The sequence below is a fragment of the Lathyrus oleraceus genome, chromosome 7 (assembly GCF_024323335.1).
Source record: "Lathyrus oleraceus cultivar Zhongwan6 chromosome 7, CAAS_Psat_ZW6_1.0, whole genome shotgun sequence".
NCBI classification, from domain to species: domain Eukaryota; kingdom Viridiplantae; phylum Streptophyta; class Magnoliopsida; order Fabales; family Fabaceae; genus Lathyrus; species Lathyrus oleraceus.
This window is the reverse complement of record NC_066585.1, coordinates 122,465,400-122,482,770: the sequence shown is the minus strand read 5'-3', so window position 1 is coordinate 122,482,770 and position 17,371 is coordinate 122,465,400. Positions and strand designations below refer to the sequence as shown.

The 17,371-nt window shown below is 37.3% G+C and overlaps 2 protein-coding genes across 3 annotated transcripts; one reads left to right on the top strand and one right to left on the bottom strand.

Annotated features, from left to right (window-relative positions):
• The first annotated feature begins 1,036 nt into the window (after positions 1–1,036).
• Positions 1,037–2,869, top strand: LOC127100367 (CBL-interacting serine/threonine-protein kinase 12). Its single transcript, XM_051037509.1, has one exon. It carries the CDS (start codon positions 1,116–1,118, stop codon positions 2,664–2,666), a length of 1,551 nt encoding a protein of 516 aa, XP_050893466.1. The 5' UTR covers positions 1,037–1,115; the 3' UTR covers positions 2,667–2,869.
• Positions 2,870–3,503: 634 nt separating this feature from the next.
• On the bottom strand, positions 3,504–8,165 carry LOC127100366 (protein MALE DISCOVERER 2). Of its 2 annotated transcripts, XM_051037508.1 has the most exons (15): positions 7,685–8,164; positions 7,349–7,518; positions 7,073–7,276; positions 6,837–6,969; positions 6,667–6,738; positions 6,422–6,562; positions 6,189–6,332; positions 5,970–6,071; positions 5,807–5,868; positions 5,289–5,711; positions 5,001–5,191; positions 4,777–4,909; positions 4,498–4,655; positions 4,208–4,411; positions 3,504–4,108 (listed from the first exon to the last, which is right to left on the bottom strand). In XM_051037508.1, exons 3-15 carry the CDS (start codon positions 7,170–7,172, stop codon positions 3,848–3,850), a joined length of 2,124 nt encoding a protein of 707 aa, XP_050893465.1. In that variant the 5' UTR covers positions 7,173–7,276; positions 7,349–7,518; positions 7,685–8,164; the 3' UTR covers positions 3,504–3,847. The 2 variants fall into 2 exon arrangements, with proteins under 2 accessions (XP_050893465.1, XP_050893464.1); XM_051037507.1 differs by having other exon boundaries at positions 7,073–7,518; positions 7,685–8,165.
• Between the last annotated feature and the right edge of the window lie 9,206 nt (positions 8,166–17,371).

The following is a 17,371-nucleotide window of genomic DNA, read 5'->3' as shown; positions in this document are numbered from 1 at the left end:
TTTTTCCTTAAATCTTCACGTGACCAAAAAGTCTCTGAGTCTGTCAGAGTGGCTTGGTAGAAGAGCTTCTACTTCAGAGGCTGGTTTTTCTTTAGACTTCACTCTTTAGAGATTGATCACGTCAGAGTCCTTATCTTGGCGTCTGAAATTTCAGAGTCTGGATTACTAGAGGTTGACTTTCTTCAGAGTTTACTTCTTTAGAGTCTGGATCTCCATCAGGGACAAAATCTTCATAAATGATCTTCAGAGAGTCTGACTTCATATTCATATTCCTCAAACTTTTCTTCTATTCTTAATGATATAATCCTGCAAATTTAAATAAATGTTAGAGTATTCAATTATTCTTTAAAGAATTTGTTATCATCAAAATAAAATAAAAAATGATATTAATCAATTTTATTCCAAACACTTCTTTAATGCAAGCTCCACACTCTTTTAATAAACTCAAACTCTCCCCATTTATTATCAAAATACAAGTGAGCAAAAGATGGATTGGAAAGGAATTGTAAATGGCATAAATAGCCTACAAAATTCACACTAAATGCATGTGAGTGTGTGATTTCAAATGCATGTGAGTGTGTGATTTCTAATGCATGTGAGTGTGTGATTTCTAATTGTAATGAATTTAAATCCCCTTGAGACACTGATTTCCAATGCACCTGCGGGTGATATAAGCCCTTGTTCAACATCATGGCTTTTACTTAATCCCAATCTTGAAAGCCACCTCACCAACTTTGCCTCTTGTCATTCATCATTTCATATGGTAGTCAGTCTCAATAGCCACCATAATAATATTTTAGATCGATCTAGTATTTTCATATTGTAAGGAAAAATTTCACCTATACGGAATGAGACCTCAAGTCAACAATCACATATTGAAAAAAAAAACCTACCGACTATAAAAAAAGAAAAGAAAAATAGACCACACATCAAAAAAACCATAATGAATTAGAATTATCATTTATCAATAATTTATACATCACAATAAATTAAATAAAATATAAAACAAATAATTTACACACCTAATAAATACACCAAAGTCAATAGCATCAAAAACTCGAATGGAGAGGTTCATGTCCATCACAAGAAACTAGAGAAACCTCTCATCTCCATCCATGGCAGTAGTAGCAGCTCCCAAGAAGAACAACTCATTCAACAAGAAAGACAACCCAAATCTTCTATTGGGTCGTTTCGAATTAGGAAAACTCCTCGGCCATGGAACCTTCGCCAAGGTCCACCTAGCTAAAAACATCAAAACCGGTGAAGCAGTAGCTATAAAGATCATAAGCAAAGACAAAATCCTTAAAAGTGGTTTAGTTTCACACATCAAACGAGAAATCTCCATTCTCCGCCGTGTCCGCCACCCCAACATCGTCCAGCTGTTCGAAGTCATGGCGACAAAGACAAAGATCTACTTCGTGATGGAATATGTACGAGGTGGAGAGCTTTTCAATAAAGTTGCTAAAGGTAGGTTGAAAGAAGAGGTTGCGAGAAAATATTTTCAACAGTTAATATGTGCGGTTGAATTTTGTCATGCTAGAGGTGTTTTTCATAGAGATATAAAGCCTGAGAATTTGTTGCTTGATGAAAATGGTAACCTTAAAGTTTCCGATTTTGGGTTAAGTGCTGTGTCGGATGAGATTAAGCAAGATGGGTTGTTTCATACTTTTTGTGGTACACCTGCATATGTTGCTCCTGAGGTTTTGTCTAGGAAAGGTTATGATGGTGGTAAGGTTGATATTTGGTCTTGTGGTGTTGTTTTGTTTGTTTTAATGGCTGGTTATTTACCTTTTCATGATCCTAATAATGTTATGGTTATGTATAAGAAGATTTATAAAGGTGATTTTAGGTGTCCTAGATGGTTTTCTCCTGAGCTTGTTAACCTTCTTACTAGGCTTCTTGATACTAAGCCTCAAACTAGGATTTCGATTCCGGAGATTATGGAGAATCGTTGGTTTAAGATAGGTTTTAAGCGTATTAAGTTTTATGTTGAGGATGATGTTGTTTGTAATCTTGATTCTCTTGGTCTTGATGGTAATAATGGTAATGATGGTAATGATGATAAGAAGGTGCTAAACATTGATGAACACCGTGATGAAGCGTTGGAATCGGTATCAGAATCAGAATGGGATTCTGAGGTTGTGAATAGAAGGAAGAATCGTCAGCTTGGTTCATTGCCAAGGCCTGCGAGTTTGAATGCTTTTGACATTATATCGTTTTCGCAAGGCTTTGATCTTTCTGGATTGTTTGAGGAAAAGGGCGACGAAGCAAGGTTTGTGTCTGGTGCGTCGGTGTCAAAGATTATGACGAAATTGGAGGAAGTTGCTCAGTTGGTTAGTTTCAAAGTGAGGAAGAAAGATTGCAGGGTTAGCTTCGAGGGTTCAAGAGAAGGGGTAAAAGGGCCGTTGAGTATCGCTGCTGAGGTATTCGAGTTAACCCCGTCTTTGGTTGTTGTTGAAGTGAAGAAAAAAGGAGGGGATAAAGTTGAGTATGATAGGTTTTTAAACACTGAATTGAAGCCTGCTTTGCATAGTTTAACCATGGAAGAATCTGCAGGTTCTTCATGTCAAAATACACCAGATGAAACTTTGCAACAACGCGCGTTTTCTGATTCCGCCATTGACAAACATTCAGATAGCATTGAATCTCTGAACTTAGACACCTGAAGAATGAATGACCTATAATAAGATAAAAAGGGTATTTTATTTTCAATGTTTTTATAGGCTGTGTATTTATAGTACTTAAATTTATGTTACTTTTTTCTCCAGGATTGTCCTGTTTTTTTGTTTTGTGTGTGTCCTAATGTTGTAAGATGAATGCCAATTCAATTTTAATATACTCAATAAAACAAACATGTTATGTTTTGGCACATTAGTTCTTGTATGCTGCATTTTATTTGTTTTGATTCTTTTGTGCAAGCAATGAAAAATCATCATGCCACAACTATAACTTGGTTGGTTATCATAGTATGTGTGTGTTTGTGGTGTATATAAAACCAAATCAGGTTAAGAATTCAGATCTTTTTCTTCCACCGGCATGTAAAGTAGAGAAAACAAAAGTTTTCCATAAAGGGCTATGTTCATGGACACGTTTGTTTCAATCATAAAATAGATTGATTGGTTGTGAAAATAATGAAAACCTCACCCAAGCTTTCATTATACTGGCCCTACACACTTACAAGTGGGTGACCTATTGCTGGACGATATTTCTTATTGAAGAACACACACCGTAGGTTTGGTTGAAGCATGACCCTACAAATTTACATGTGGAGCCTAGTGAGAATTGACTATCTAGCTCAAGTGTACCACCTAGTATGAATAGATTCTAATAAAGAAACATTTACTTATGTTGTTTGTATTGTATTCCACTTAGATATTTTGAATCCTTGTATCTATCTCTTGATTTGAAGAGGGCATGGTATGTAATAGTTTCATTCATGATTGAATTTGAAATTTGAAGGACTTGTATAGAAGAAGTTGCATGCTTCATTGGGACCATGATGATGATAGCAATAGAAATATATAATATATCAAGATTTTTTTTTTACATTTCAAGATTCATCAACAAAAGTACAAATGTCCAACACCCCACTTGCAACAAAGCTTCATCAACAAAAGTACAAATGTACAACACCCCACTTGCAGCAAAATAACTTAACACACATCCTTTGGTACACAAGAATAGCTATGGTGTTTTAATCATAAGGACTTCCAAAGGAACAAATGGAATTAAAGAAGAAAAGAATTTTAACTTTGAGTTGCAAATACCATATAGCATTATCACAAAGCTATATATACTCTGTCGGATTGGTTCGGGTTCGAGAGGCTTTGGTTTACAGAACAGAAACTTAAGTGGCCTCCACCGACAAGATTTCGAGTTCGGCCCACCAGAGTGGAGAAAGTCTCGGGACGGCTTGCTCGGGTGATATATTAAGTACTTCCCTCAATTTGCAAATTATTTCCTTCATTGTTGGCCTTAACCTTTGATCAGATTGAACACATTCTTTTATCACCTCACATATCACATCAAGTTCGTTGTCTTTGAACGACTCGAGCGTTGGATCGATCAAACAGCCGATGTTTCGCTTATCATTCAAGAACTCGGAAGCCTGTTAAAATTGGTTAAGATTTTTATTTATTAAGAGGCATTCAAGAATAAAGTTTCACCTAGAATTCTTCTAAGAGAGGCGCGCGAATTCGAAACTTACCCAGTTCACAAGATGACCTTGTTCTTCAGAATAAGGTAGTTTCCCAGAAATGATTTCCAGCAACATTATTCCAAAGTTATAGACATCGGTTTCAGGACCTTGTTGAGGAGGTAACTCGGATTTCTTAGATTCGTCGGATTTCTTAGATTCGTCTCCAGTTGTGCTGGTAGGAAGTCTATTAGTGCCAAAACTGATCTCTGAAATCTGATAGAGCGCAATAAAAAAGAGAGTTGTTATCGATCATATAACAAGATAAAAGCGAACGAAAGAGAATAGAAATGTGTATCTACCTTAGCAGCAAAGTCATCTGTTAACAATATTGAAAATGAGTTAAGGTTGGAATGAGAGACTGGTGGGTTCAGATCATGGTGCATGTAATGAAGACAATACGCCGTGCCCATGATAACCCTCGTCCTTGCACTCCAATCAAGATGTTCAACGTCCTTAACTGAAAAATAAAGAGACAAATAAAACGCGACTCTCTTTATTTTACGAAGAACTCGAGCGTTTAATTCACTTATATTTTCGGTTTTTCAATTTAAAAACTTAAGTAAAAAAGTGTTAGTTACCATGTAGATGCTCGTATAAGCTTCCGTTTGGAGCATACTCAAACACCATCATCCTTGTGAATGGTTCGTCTTCGTCACAGTAACCAATAAGATTGGTAAAGTTCTTATGGTTGACGCGGGATAGAGCAGCAATCTGAAAGCATGTAAGCAGATAAATTAGTTACAGTTAAGTTTGAATTGAAACTCATTGTTTTCATTTCTATTGTCGTAAGAAGGAAGAAAACCTTTCTCCTGTAGGCTATCTCCATGCCCTTTGACCAATCCTCAGTAGATGTAACAATAGTAGAATCAACGGCAATCTCGACTCCACTAGACAGTGTTCCTTTATATATGGTGCACTTCTCAAAACTGTTAATGATATTGCTGAAATCTTCGCATGCTGTCTCCAACTCTGATCGATTCAACTTCGGGACCCCTGCATTTCATATAAGTGCAGATAACAGTTAATAACAGGAATTTCTAACTCAAGTGCGCATCGACCTGACTTTGGAGTTCACTTATTGCAGTATTACCTGTTACAAATGCCTTTTGCAACTGTCCACTTATTCCTGTCTTCCAGGGCTTTATAGCTTTTGCAGCTCGTTTTCGCAAGATGCAAAGCATGATCGCAATGAAAATGACCAAGATAACGACACCAGAGATGATAATAATATATTCCCAGAGTTTTCTTGGAGCACCATTAGCTGAATTTGGTTCACTTGTTTGAGAACCAGCAGGTGAATCGGGTGGTGCAAGGGACTGATTTTGTTTCTTATTAAGATCTGGCACAGCCGAAAAAGATCCGCTGCTTATGGTAATTGGAAGATAACTGATCTGTATAACGGGGCCACCACTATAAGGTGCGGCTGCGAGGTTACTGGACTGATCAAGCAACCTACGACGTGCAGAACTGACTAGATTTGATAAATTTGAGCCAATCTCCGACCCGCCAGAACCTACATGATGTAACGTATGTTTTGAAAGTCAATTAAAAGCATATAATCTTCAGTTTTTCACATGCCACAAATCAATCAAAGCTCGCTATACTCACTAGGAAGACCGGCACAGTAATTCTCTTCAAAGCCATGAGAGGAAGCCTTTCCTAGCTTGAACCTTTCAAACAAGAGCAAACGATTTAAGAATGTTGAACATGATGAAAGAACGAAAAACGTGCATATTGAGATTGAAATCTGTAACAAATGTTGTCAACATACATTGGCAGAGCCATGGCATTAAGGTATCTTGTAAGTGCCCCTTTAATTGGAATTGCCAAAAACTCTGCCTTGTTCCATTGCTTGAGATCCCTATACCACACGCTGTTCGCACCACGCACCAAAACGTAAAATAAATCTCGTCAACCATTTAGATTACGCGATAAACTAAGGGAAGTATACAATCCCAGTGGATGATACATAAAATGAAGTCATGCTTACCAGTGTGCAAACTTTCTATTCTTGCACTGAAACAAACTTGCCAGGGGAGACGAAAAGTTTTCGATAACTAGTGATTTAGAAGGCAGTCCCAAGTTCTCGAGCTCTTGAGAATCGCTACCTTCAAATTTATTGTCGTGAACCAACCTACAGATAAACAAAACATCATTTAAGGTAATGCCGAGAAATCTCACAAAATAGATAAGCTAATATATATATAGATAGATTTAACTTACAATTGTTTTAACAACATCCTCCCGGTTTCGGCAGGGATATTTCCAATCAAGTTATTCTCCCTTAAATCCAACAACTCCAGATTGTCTAGATCTCCAAGTTCTTTGGGAATGTCACCAGAAAAATTGTTCTTGCGTAACACGCTATTTCAAAGTAAAAAAGCGAGCATAACATAATTAGAATTGAAATGGAATATAAGTGTTCGATTTTCAAACTCCCGAGGAAGATTGCGAAGAAGAATCCTTACATAGACTTCAAGTGATTAAGTTTCCCAAGATGAGGAGTTAATGTCCCTTCCAATGATAGTCCATTTAAGTCTCTACAAGAAATAACAAGACAGAAAATCCTATAAGCACAAAATTTTCCTCAATCAAAACGGAAGCTACTGTCAACTGGAAAACACGAAAGGGAACTTACAGCGTTTGCACGTTACCATCAACGCAACGAACACCTAACCACTTGCAAGGGTCGGAATCATTTGGATTCCAATTTCCCAGAGCACCATAAGGATCATAAGTTATTCTTACCCGAAATTCCAACAAAGCCATTCCTGCAAATTCCATTCCAATCACAGATCAACATACAAAAATGCATTCCATTCCATCTCATAATTCTCATTGTAAACGGTAAAAGTACAAATCACGAAAAATCACCTTCATCGTTCAGCGACCAACACCGTTGAGCTCCCCAGAGAGAAATCAACCCAACACAAATTCTGATCCAAAATCCAAACCGATCGCATATGCATTCCATTGCAGTAGGAAGGCAACAGCCACCGCCGCGAATTTGTATCGCTCTTTACAAGCCAAAAGCTATATGATATACGAAATCATATGCTCAAAATTTGGCAGGTTTATCTGTATAGAGAAACCCTTCAGGCTTTTGAGATGAAAAGAATTAATAAAGTAAGCAAAACTTGTATATCCTACAATGGAAAGCAAAAACAAATGCAGCTCTTGGGTCCAAAGATAACAACAACTTCAGGGTCTCTCATATTTCAAATTTATCTTCCTCAAAACCTTTCCCTCAACAAACACATAACGAAGCTCAGTATCTTCTTCTCAGATGATTCCCAACAAACTGGTTTGTTTGGTTTGAGCTGAAAAAAATAACCAATTAACAAAATAAACAAACTTTTTCAACCCCAACCCAAAAGTCCAAAACAAAAACAACCACAATGAAGCAACAAAGAATAACCTTATAAGCAAGCAATCCATTTTAGATTCTTAAATCAAAAACAAAAAGACCCGAAAGAATAGAATTACCTCGCGCGAACGAAAAGGAATTCCTCGAAATCGGAAATATCAAGAACGATGCAATGCAGGTGGGACTGGGGAGTGGGGGGATTGAGATCAACCTTGAATGAATCAAGAAAAAAGGCAGCAACTTATCGTATGAAACTAGATAAACAAATAATTAATTGATATTATTATTATTATTATTACGATGAATAATAATAATAATAATCAATATAATTAGAGTTTTGTGCTTTTTTTCTTGTAATGCTGCCTTTTTCTGAGATGATCTTAGAGGAATATCTCTTCGATCATCTTCATCAGGTTTTCTCTCTTTTGTTTTTGTTTCTTCCTGTCTTTTCCCCCTCTCTCGTTGTCTCTATCTTAGGATGTTGGGTTAGTTTTTTTTGTTGAACTCTCTCTCTCATCAATACCCGCGCAAATTTTGCGGTCTAACAAAATATGTTTTCTAAAATTCGTTGTAGGTGGGTCCCATTGTTGCGAATAACTCGGACGCGGTTTTATTGTGATATTACCTTAAAAAACCAATCATTAATCTTTTGCAGGGACATACTAACGGAAATAGTTTTTCGTGCTGTCACGAATGTAGCAATGTCACTTGCTAGAGACGTTTCGCATTTTTTTATTCCGTACTGGAAATTTAAAGTGTTCGTTCAACACCCCCATTTTCATCCTTGTCATCTTGTTTCACTAGTTCTAGTTCTAAAAATTTTGAGTTTAGGTCTATCCTTACAAAATCCGTCTATAAATTAAAATATTAAGTAAAAGTATTTTTTTTAATAAAATAATTTCAGACTATGTATTTACTTTTTTTCAAGAATTGGAGAATGTAATAAACAATATTGTTTTTGTGTTTGTTTCAAGTTTATAAAAATCACTCTTGATTATTAGAGTAAATCCAAGCAACATGCTCTCTCTCATACGAGAACAAACTCGTCTTCATTAATTAAAATTAATGATTTCTTTCCACAACTCCCAATTATTTAGGTAGAGACTTTGAGTTATGAGAGGGATGTAACAATATCATTATTAGATTTAGGGGAGTTTGGATTGAAGTTCACACATAGAATTAGGAAAAAAAGACATTGAATCGAGAGAGTTCATAGAAGAAAAATTTCTTCTCACTATTAAAAGTTAATTTCTTTTTATAGGGTTTGTTTCGTTCAGGAACAAAAAATGAATGCAGTTGATGAAATGGATATCTTGAACTGACAATGTTGATCTCCTTTACAGTTGGGTGGAGTGGAACTGCATGATTAGCACTCTGACAATGTTAGCTAGGATTTCGACGTGATGACGTGGATGTTGATTTGACTCGTCGAAGAGGAATTCCGATGACATAGTGGAGTCATTTTGACAGAAGAGGGAAAACGGGGATGTAAAGTGAAGAAAAGAGTGTTGAGAAGATTGAGGTCAACATATCTTCTTTTAAGGTGTTCAATAGTTTTTTCCAATAAGCTTGTCGACACCCAAATACTGGTTTGAGAAGTCAGTCGAAGCCCATGTGTACATTGTATGGTTCAGGGGACTTAGTGAAAATTCATGCAAAGTGAAATGATCTACCCGACTAGAAATTATTAAGAAATATGATATATAATTGTCGCTCAGCCTTATCCAAGACAGGGGACTTGTGGAAGCACCTCAGGAGGTAGTTTTGCATGCAGACAAGAACGTGGCAAGAAAGGAAGAAAGACCCGTTGGGAAGCAGTTATCTCATTTTTCAATAAATAGGGATTATAACTTAGGGAAATCTGGGTGTTGAAACTACTGAAAATTTCACTTGCTCAAAGTATATGTGTCAAAGAGAGAAAAAAGTGAATTCGAGTGCAATTGTATGTTCAAACACCATTTTATTTATCAAAGTCTTTTATTTAACATGTTCATTTAACTTGCATCCATAGTTAGTCGAAGTGTTTCCAAACTTATCAAACAGTTCACATCTCAAACCTTTACTTATTTCAAGAATCATTACAAAATAAGGTTCTCAAACGTTTATGAAAATGTTGCATATCACAATCATACATATTTTGCATGTATGTTCTAGGACCAATCTATTCGGTCATGCAAGTAACCCTGTAGTGGGAGGACTGACAGTTGTTTGTCAAATTCCACGGTAAACAAATTGGCACATCCGGCGGGAATTCTTGCAAAATTATGTTTAAAAATTCGTTTTGTTTACTTTAGTTTTTCAAGATTTTTCTAAAAACTTGTGAGAGTGCATGAGGCTTAGGAGTGGTTCGATAACTAGAAACCACGAAAGGATATCTAAGAGACGTACCAGGATGGTTGGTTCTATAAGCCCCGATACAAGTACTAACACAAATGAGGGTACTTCTGGTCCTACGAACACGGGTTCGATGCCTGCGGCTTCGACCAATCCCAACGCCTCTATGGTGAGTTCGATGGCTATGTCATCGATTGTGCAAGAAGAGGTTATGGTGCCTCCATCGACAACTGTTGGCATCCCTGTAACCCCTACACCCACTGTACCTAGTGACTTTAGGCGTTACATGCCTAGTTTTACCATGCCGTCCTTTTTCTTCCGTGAACAACCATATAGGATGCCCACGTCGACAATGGCAGGGTTTTATACTAACCCTTAGACATTCTCAGATAATGAATCCATAATACTATCACCCATTAATACACATTTGGCTCCAGGGTCAGCCATAAGTGACCCTAGTCGAAATGTACAGTCACAGTTGGGGAATGGGTTTGGCGCTCAAGTATTGCCATCCATAATGTCCAATTCAATGTTGGTTATGAGATAATAGATGGACGAAAGTAACCATGAAATGGTTAATATGTTAACCAAACAAATATGGATTGTATTCAATCCTTTAATTCGAGACACTCCTCAAAGCTACCAACAACTGGCTACCAAGATGTCTCGAATAGTAGACATTTTTGGCGCCCCACGACCTAAAGTTCAACCGGTGGTGCCACCCTAAAACATAGGGGGAGTCAATAAGGGAAACTTTGCGAATTTGGGCCAACAACAATAGTATATACACCCACCTCATGTCCACATGGTTCGAAGAGACCAAGACACGGACTTGGTGGCACAACAAGTTCAACAAGACAATTTAGCAGGCCAAAATAACATTTTGACCGTAGTCGAATGAATTATGGCCCAAAATGGGCTAAATCTGGGTTTCCGTCGACCCAATTATACTTCTACTCTAACAGAGTACGTCTTACAGACAGAACTCCACATAGGATGGAAAATCCCTAAGTTTACCAAATTTGTTGGTGATGCGACTGATTCCACAGTTGAGCATATTGCTCGATATACAACTGAGGTTGGGGACATAGCCAATAATGAGAATCTTAGACTGAGATATTTTCCTAGTTCTCTAACTAAAAACGCCTTTACATGGTTTACTATGCTTCCCGCCAAATTCAATCAATGATTGGAATCAATTAGAAAAGTTGTTTCATGATCAGTTTTATATGGGGCATTCTAAGATTCGTTTGATAGAACTAGCAAGTGTGAAGCGAAAGTTCGCTGAGTCGATAAATGACTACCTCAATAGGTTCTGATTACTTAAGGCAAGGCGTTTCACACAAGTTCTTGAGCATGAGCTTGTCGAAATGGAAGTTAGGGGTTTAAATTATTCTACCAGAAAGAAATTAGATACACAATATCTGAGAGATATGGCTCAGTTGGCCGACAGAGTTCGACAAGTAGAGCACCTAAAAGCAGAAAAAGTGACGGCGACTAGAAATAAGAAAGAAAGAGTAGCATTTTTAGACGTGGACGAGAATTACCAGGTGTCATACATCGAGTGCGTCGGAGAAAATGACGTTAATTTGGCCGAGTTAAAACAAGGGCCACCATATGTATGAAAATTACTTAAGCCGTCAAATGGAAAGAATCCCGTGGAAACAAAGAAAAATGATAAGTTCCCTAAGAGAACTTACACTTTCAACGTAACTAAATATGATAGGATTTTTGATTTACTTGTTGTAGATGGACATATCATAGTGCCACCAGGCACTAAAACTCCACCTCTAGAACACCGAAACAAAAAGGATTTTGTAAATATCATAATTTCTTGGGTCACAAGTGAAGGTAGAGAAAAACAAGAAATGGGATATTTGAATTGTTTTCATGGTCAATAAAAACTTTTAGAAACGCTACACACATAAAGATAATAACAAACAACACAAAAGTTTATCCTGGTTCGCTTGAAAAACAAAGCTACTCCAATCCACTCGGCCAAGGTGATTTCGCCTTCAATATGGACTTAATCCAATAATCTAGAAAGATTACAACAAACGTCTAAGAGTACACTGATCTCTTAGCCGTCTCAAGTCTACATACTTCACAAGTCACTTCAGGAAGTTTACAACAATTATTTTAGAATTACAAGAAAGTGTTTAGTGCTTCTAGATTAGCAATTTGAACAGAGTAAGAACAATGATCAATGATCACACTTAGAGCAACAACTTGTGTGATAACGTAAAAAAATAATTTAGTGTATGACTAGATTTTGATGTGCAGAATTCTTGTGTGATAGCTTCGTGTCTTGGTATGATGATAGCTGGGCCTTTTTATAGTGCGTGGTGATTATATCGTTGAATGGAGCATTGATGCTGATATCTTGCCAATTATGGGACTTAATGACATTAATTTTATTGTCCTTTTCATAGCAATTTTGAAGAGTATTTAATATTATCCATATAGAGATTCATATCATATTTGGAATACTTCTTTGTTAAGTTCTTGATTCTGATCAGTTAGCCGTGATTCAGAGTGCGCGGAATTTAGATTCTTTTCTCCGATATTGTATTCTTCTAATAGTTGTCTATTATGTCTTCTTCAGAGGTTCTTAACTGATCTCCATTTAAATAGTATTCTGATGTAAGGATCTTCAGAGTTTTCATATGTGAGATCCTTCAGATCTCTTCAGATGCAGAGTTTTCAGAGTCTTCAGATGACAGATTATGTGGGTGATTCTTTTAGACATCGTTGTCTTCAGCGTCAGAACGAATACCTTTAACTCTGAGTCAGTTATTCTGGACTTTGTGTGACGTCAGATGTTGTTTCATAAGATTCATTTTTCGTTAGAGTCCTGCACACTTAGAGAATTTTATTAGGGTTCCAAAATGTTTCACTCTTTGTTATCATCAAAACTTAGAGATAAATTGTTGAACCAAAATCTTGTTCTAACAATCTCCCCCTTTTTTATGATGACAAAACTTCTGACTGTTGATGAAATAATGATACTTCACAATAATTAGAGGAAAATAAATTCAGAGTCAGATATATTATGACTCCCCCTGAGATAAGCAAGCTCCCCCTAAATCTGATACTTAGAGAGTTTATAGTTTCTTACTAGAGCCTCTTATGTTGCTTAGGTTGTTTCTCAAATGTTTAATTTGATACTTCCTAGAAGAAAACTTAGATTGCGCAATATATTTAGAGTTTTAGGATGTAAGCAGTGCATTATGAGAATCAAATATTAATTTCATCAAAAGGTTGTTTATTTATTTCTCCCCTTTTTTGTCAGACTCAAAAAGACAACCGAGAAAAACACATAGTGCAAAACAAAATTTCATTTAGATAATATGAGATAAGTACAGAGAAGGAAAAAAACCACAGAGGCTAAAACAATTAAAAGAAAACACAAAACATAAAGCCTAAGGTGCATAAGGGTTTGGAGGAGGAGGCATCCTCTGAAGCAGCTGAGCCATGAGGGTCTGAATGTTGGAGTTGACAGAGTCTTGTTGATCGAGTCTAGCTCTCACGAGTTGTTGTTTCTTCTGGAGTTCTTCCAGAGTCTTGAGCACCAGCGGAGCAAGGTCAGAGTTTGAGGACTCACCTTGAGTCAGAGCAACTTCTTTTGCCTTAGCAGATTCTTCTGCAACAATGTGTGCTGCTTCTTTAGCATCAGCCTTGGCTTTAGCTTCAACTTCAGCAGCAGCAACCTCAACAACAACTTTGTCTTCGGCTTCCTTTCTTGCCTGCTCTTCAGCTTCCAGTCTTGCCTTTTCTTCAGCTTCCTGGCGTGCTTTCTCTGTTGGTGTAAGCCATAGAGGCCAACACTTTTGGTACTTGTATCAAATTATTTATTAATAATAAAAGGCTTTTTCTTTATTATGTTTGTTTAATGAAGTCCCTAGAATAGCTAGTCCGTTTAATGTATCAAGTGTGACTTAATCATGAGATCACATTAAACATAAGGACACTATTTTTAAAGTATCTGTAGTCGAGCTTTATTGTGAAGTGGGATAACATTAAAGCATTAAGACTATTATGTATATAGACTGATGATCACATCTCATGGATCATGGATAAGGAGTTATCAAGTCTTAAACATAGGTATGAATATTAAGAGTAATATTTATACTGGATTGACCCGCTATGAGAATACTATATAGAATTTTATGCAAAGTGTCATAAGTTATTCTCATGGTGATAATGGTGTATACCACCCTTCTGAAGGTGAGAAAAACAAGAAAGGGGGGTTTGAATTGTTTGAAAAATAAGCGCTTTTGCAAAATGAAATCACACAATGATTTTATACTGGTTCGCTTATAACACAAAGCTACTCCAGTCCACCCGGCCAAGGTGATTTCGCCTTCAACAAGGACTTAATCCACTAATCTTGAAAGATTACAAACAACCCCTAAGAGAGAAGAAAATCTCTTAGTCCTCTCAAGTCTACAGACTACAAAGAGTCACTTGAGGAAATCAAACAAATAAAAGATACAAGATATGTAATCTAGAGTGCTTCTAAGAAAGCAAATATTACAAACTTAAGAACAAATTTTTTCACTTGATAAGCAAAAGCTTAGTGAAAATCTTTGAAGAACAAAGATGTTTTTCTTGAGCGTGATATAATTTCAGTATAGTTTTGGCTAGTGATTTCTTGCTTACTGAAGGTTGATTTCTTCTCTTTATATAGGAGTTGAAGTAGTGTTGAAATAGAGTTGAAGTAGAGTTAAATCTGCTGGATAAAGAGATGTAATTACGCCATTCCATAAATAGCTTTTGCAGGAGACTTTTTCTCTTAGAAGTGACTACTTACCACAAGTAGTATCTTCTCTCTTGGAAGTGGAGATTAACGTCTCTTTCTATTTGAGGAAATCCATTTGCAGAACTTTAACTTGGCTTAAACGTTACTTCATCATGATTAACAAATCTGATTAGAGTCTTCGTGTATCTGGAGAATCTTGCTTCTGATGTTATCTCTTGAGAGTTCAGATGGCGCTGATAACTTCCAGAGTTTACAGAAGACATTTGTTCAGAATCAGAGCTTCTAGACTTTACTTCATGTTCAGATGCTTCTGATACTTTGCAGTTTTGTCCAGAGTCAGAGCTTCTTGAAACGAGATTTCACTTTAGATGCTTCTGATACTTGATAATTTGTATCTGATCTTGTTGTGCATCTGATGACATCATCAGATTTATTTCTTCTTTCTTTAGAACCCTGCACACTTAGAAACTTTTCGTTAGGGTGTCATTTTTGGTTTCATCCTTTGTTATCATCAAAATCATGGAATCTGTTGTAGAACAATTTTTGTTCTTACAATCTCCCCCTTTTTTATGATGACAAAACAAATAAAAATATCAGATGAAACATGAAAAATATTAGATCAGATAGACAAAAGCTCCCCCTGAGTTAGCGCTAGGGAGTTCAGAAGTTCTTACCAGAGCTTTCCAAGTAATTAGGTTTCTGAAAACTTTCTGTAAATGCTTAAATTTTATGTTAGATAAAATTTAAACAATTGTTGCAGAGTGCTTTAAGGTTTTAGACATAATTTTTCATCAGAGCTATTTAATAATTTCTCCCCCTTTTTGGCATAATCAAAAAGGCATAAAAAATAAAAAGAATAATAAAGAGAAAAACACTTCATTAAAAAGCACAAAGGCAAACAACAGTCAAAAACATCAGATTCAAGGAGGAATATCAGAGCTAAAAAGAAGTCAGAAGCAAAAACACTAGGCAAGCAAACACAATAAATCCTAAGTGCCTAAGGGTTCGGAGGTTGAGGAAGTCTCTGAAGCAACATGGCAAACATGTTCTGGATGTTTTCATTCAAAGCATCTTGCTTGTCCATCCTGGCACGGAGCTCATTCTGATCTTTCTTGATCTCTTGCTGATCTTGCTTTATCTCTTTCAGGGTGTTAAGAATCAGAGGGATCGCAGAGGAAGACTCCCCCTGAATCAGAGCCTGCTGAGCTTCAGCTTCAGCAGCAGCTTGGGCTTCGGCATCCGCCTGAGCCTTGGCTTCAGCTTCCTGAATCCTTAGAAGTTCTGCTTCCTTTGCCAGCCTTTCTTCTTCTAACCTCTTTGCTTCTTCTTCAGCTTCTTTAGCCAATCTTTCCTCCTCTAATCTTCTGGCCTCAGCTTCTCTAGCCAGTCTCTCTTGGAGTCTTTCCTCAGAATCTCTGATGTAGCCATTTCTGACTTGTTCAGAGATACTCTTCAGCCTATAAGACTCAGAGGTCATCCAACTAATGACTCTGTTCCAGTGTGTCCTAACAGATTTAGGATCATCACTAACTTCAGAGTTTTTAGCCAGAGACTTGATCTTCTGGACTGAAGCTTCTGCAACCTGTAAAATGGCCTCCTCAAGGGTAGGTATGGTAAGTTCAGGTTCAGGTTCAGGTGAATGAGGTGGAGAGTTTTGAGGGCTGAGATTTAGAGGTTGAGGTTCAGTTTGTTGAGGTTCAGATTCTGCTTGAAGTTCAGAATCTGCGTCTGGTTGAAGACTAGGGGATGAAGCATATAGTGGATTTAGGTCTAATGGGTCAGAGTCTGGTCCAGGTACAGCGGGAATAAATGGTGGAGTGATATTAGAGGTGAAGGGATCAGATGGTTGAGTTTCAGAGGGTAAGGTTGTTGTTTGTTGTGGTGGAAGGGAAGTTTGGAGGGGTGAGGTTACTTCAGATTGTCTTGTGGGTTGTGGAGCGAAATTTTTAGCATAAATTTCAGCTATTGTTGGGGAGTTAGGGTCAGAAGGTTCTGTGGATGATGATGAAGAAACACTAAAGTATGGGGGTGTTTCTGGTTCAGAGGATGAGGAAGAGCTGTGGTGATATAGTTGATTAGGGTCAGAGGTTGTTGTGAAATTACGAGCAACTTTTAGAACAGGTGGAGGTTGAGAGGTTCTGATGGTTGAAGGAGGGATTTCAGAGGTTGTAAATAAGGGAGGTGTTGGGAGAGGAGTAGAAGAGGCCATCATAGGTATTACAGAAGTAACAGAAGGAATAGACTTACCAGAAGAAGAGATTTTCAGAGGAGCTGGAGCTTTGGTTCCAGAAGATTCTCCAAGTCTGGGTTTCTTTGCCTTCCTTGCTTCCTCAGCTATCTTCTTCTCAGAAAGACCTCTTTTGTATCTGACCAAATCTTCTTCTGAATCCAAAAGGTCTTCAATTCTGAAATCAGAAATATCAATACCTTCATCCAGCAGACGCTGAAGGTAGATAGCAATGGCATCTCTGGGTTCATTCTTGAAGAACCTTTCAAGGCCATGAGGCATCTTCCTCTGATCTTTCAGAGCTTCCCAGGACACATCCATAGTGGGCTTGACTCTGATCTCCTTGATGATTCCCATGCTTTTGAGGTTTTTGGTATTCAGAGGCCTTCCAGTTTCTATAGCCAGATCATCCATCAGCTTGGCCTTTTCCAGCTGGTCAACCAATCCATGCTCAATGAAGACATCAGAAAGCAGTCTTCCCAA

Coding starts and splice junctions, on each gene's coding strand:
- LOC127100366 (XM_051037507.1), bottom strand. CDS start 7,172: ATGGAATGCATATGCGATCGGTTTGGATTTTGGATCAGAATTTGTGTT. Junction 6,563..6,666: donor CTTAATCACTTGAAGTCTAT/GTAAGGATTCTT, acceptor ACTTTGAAATAG/CGTGTTACGCAAGAACAATT. Junction 4,910..5,000: donor AGATAGCCTACAGGAGAAAG/GTTTTCTTCCTT, acceptor ACATGCTTTCAG/ATTGCTGCTCTATCCCGCGT.
- LOC127100367 (XM_051037509.1), top strand. CDS start 1,116: ATGGCAGTAGTAGCAGCTCCCAAGAAGAACAACTCATTCAACAAGAAA.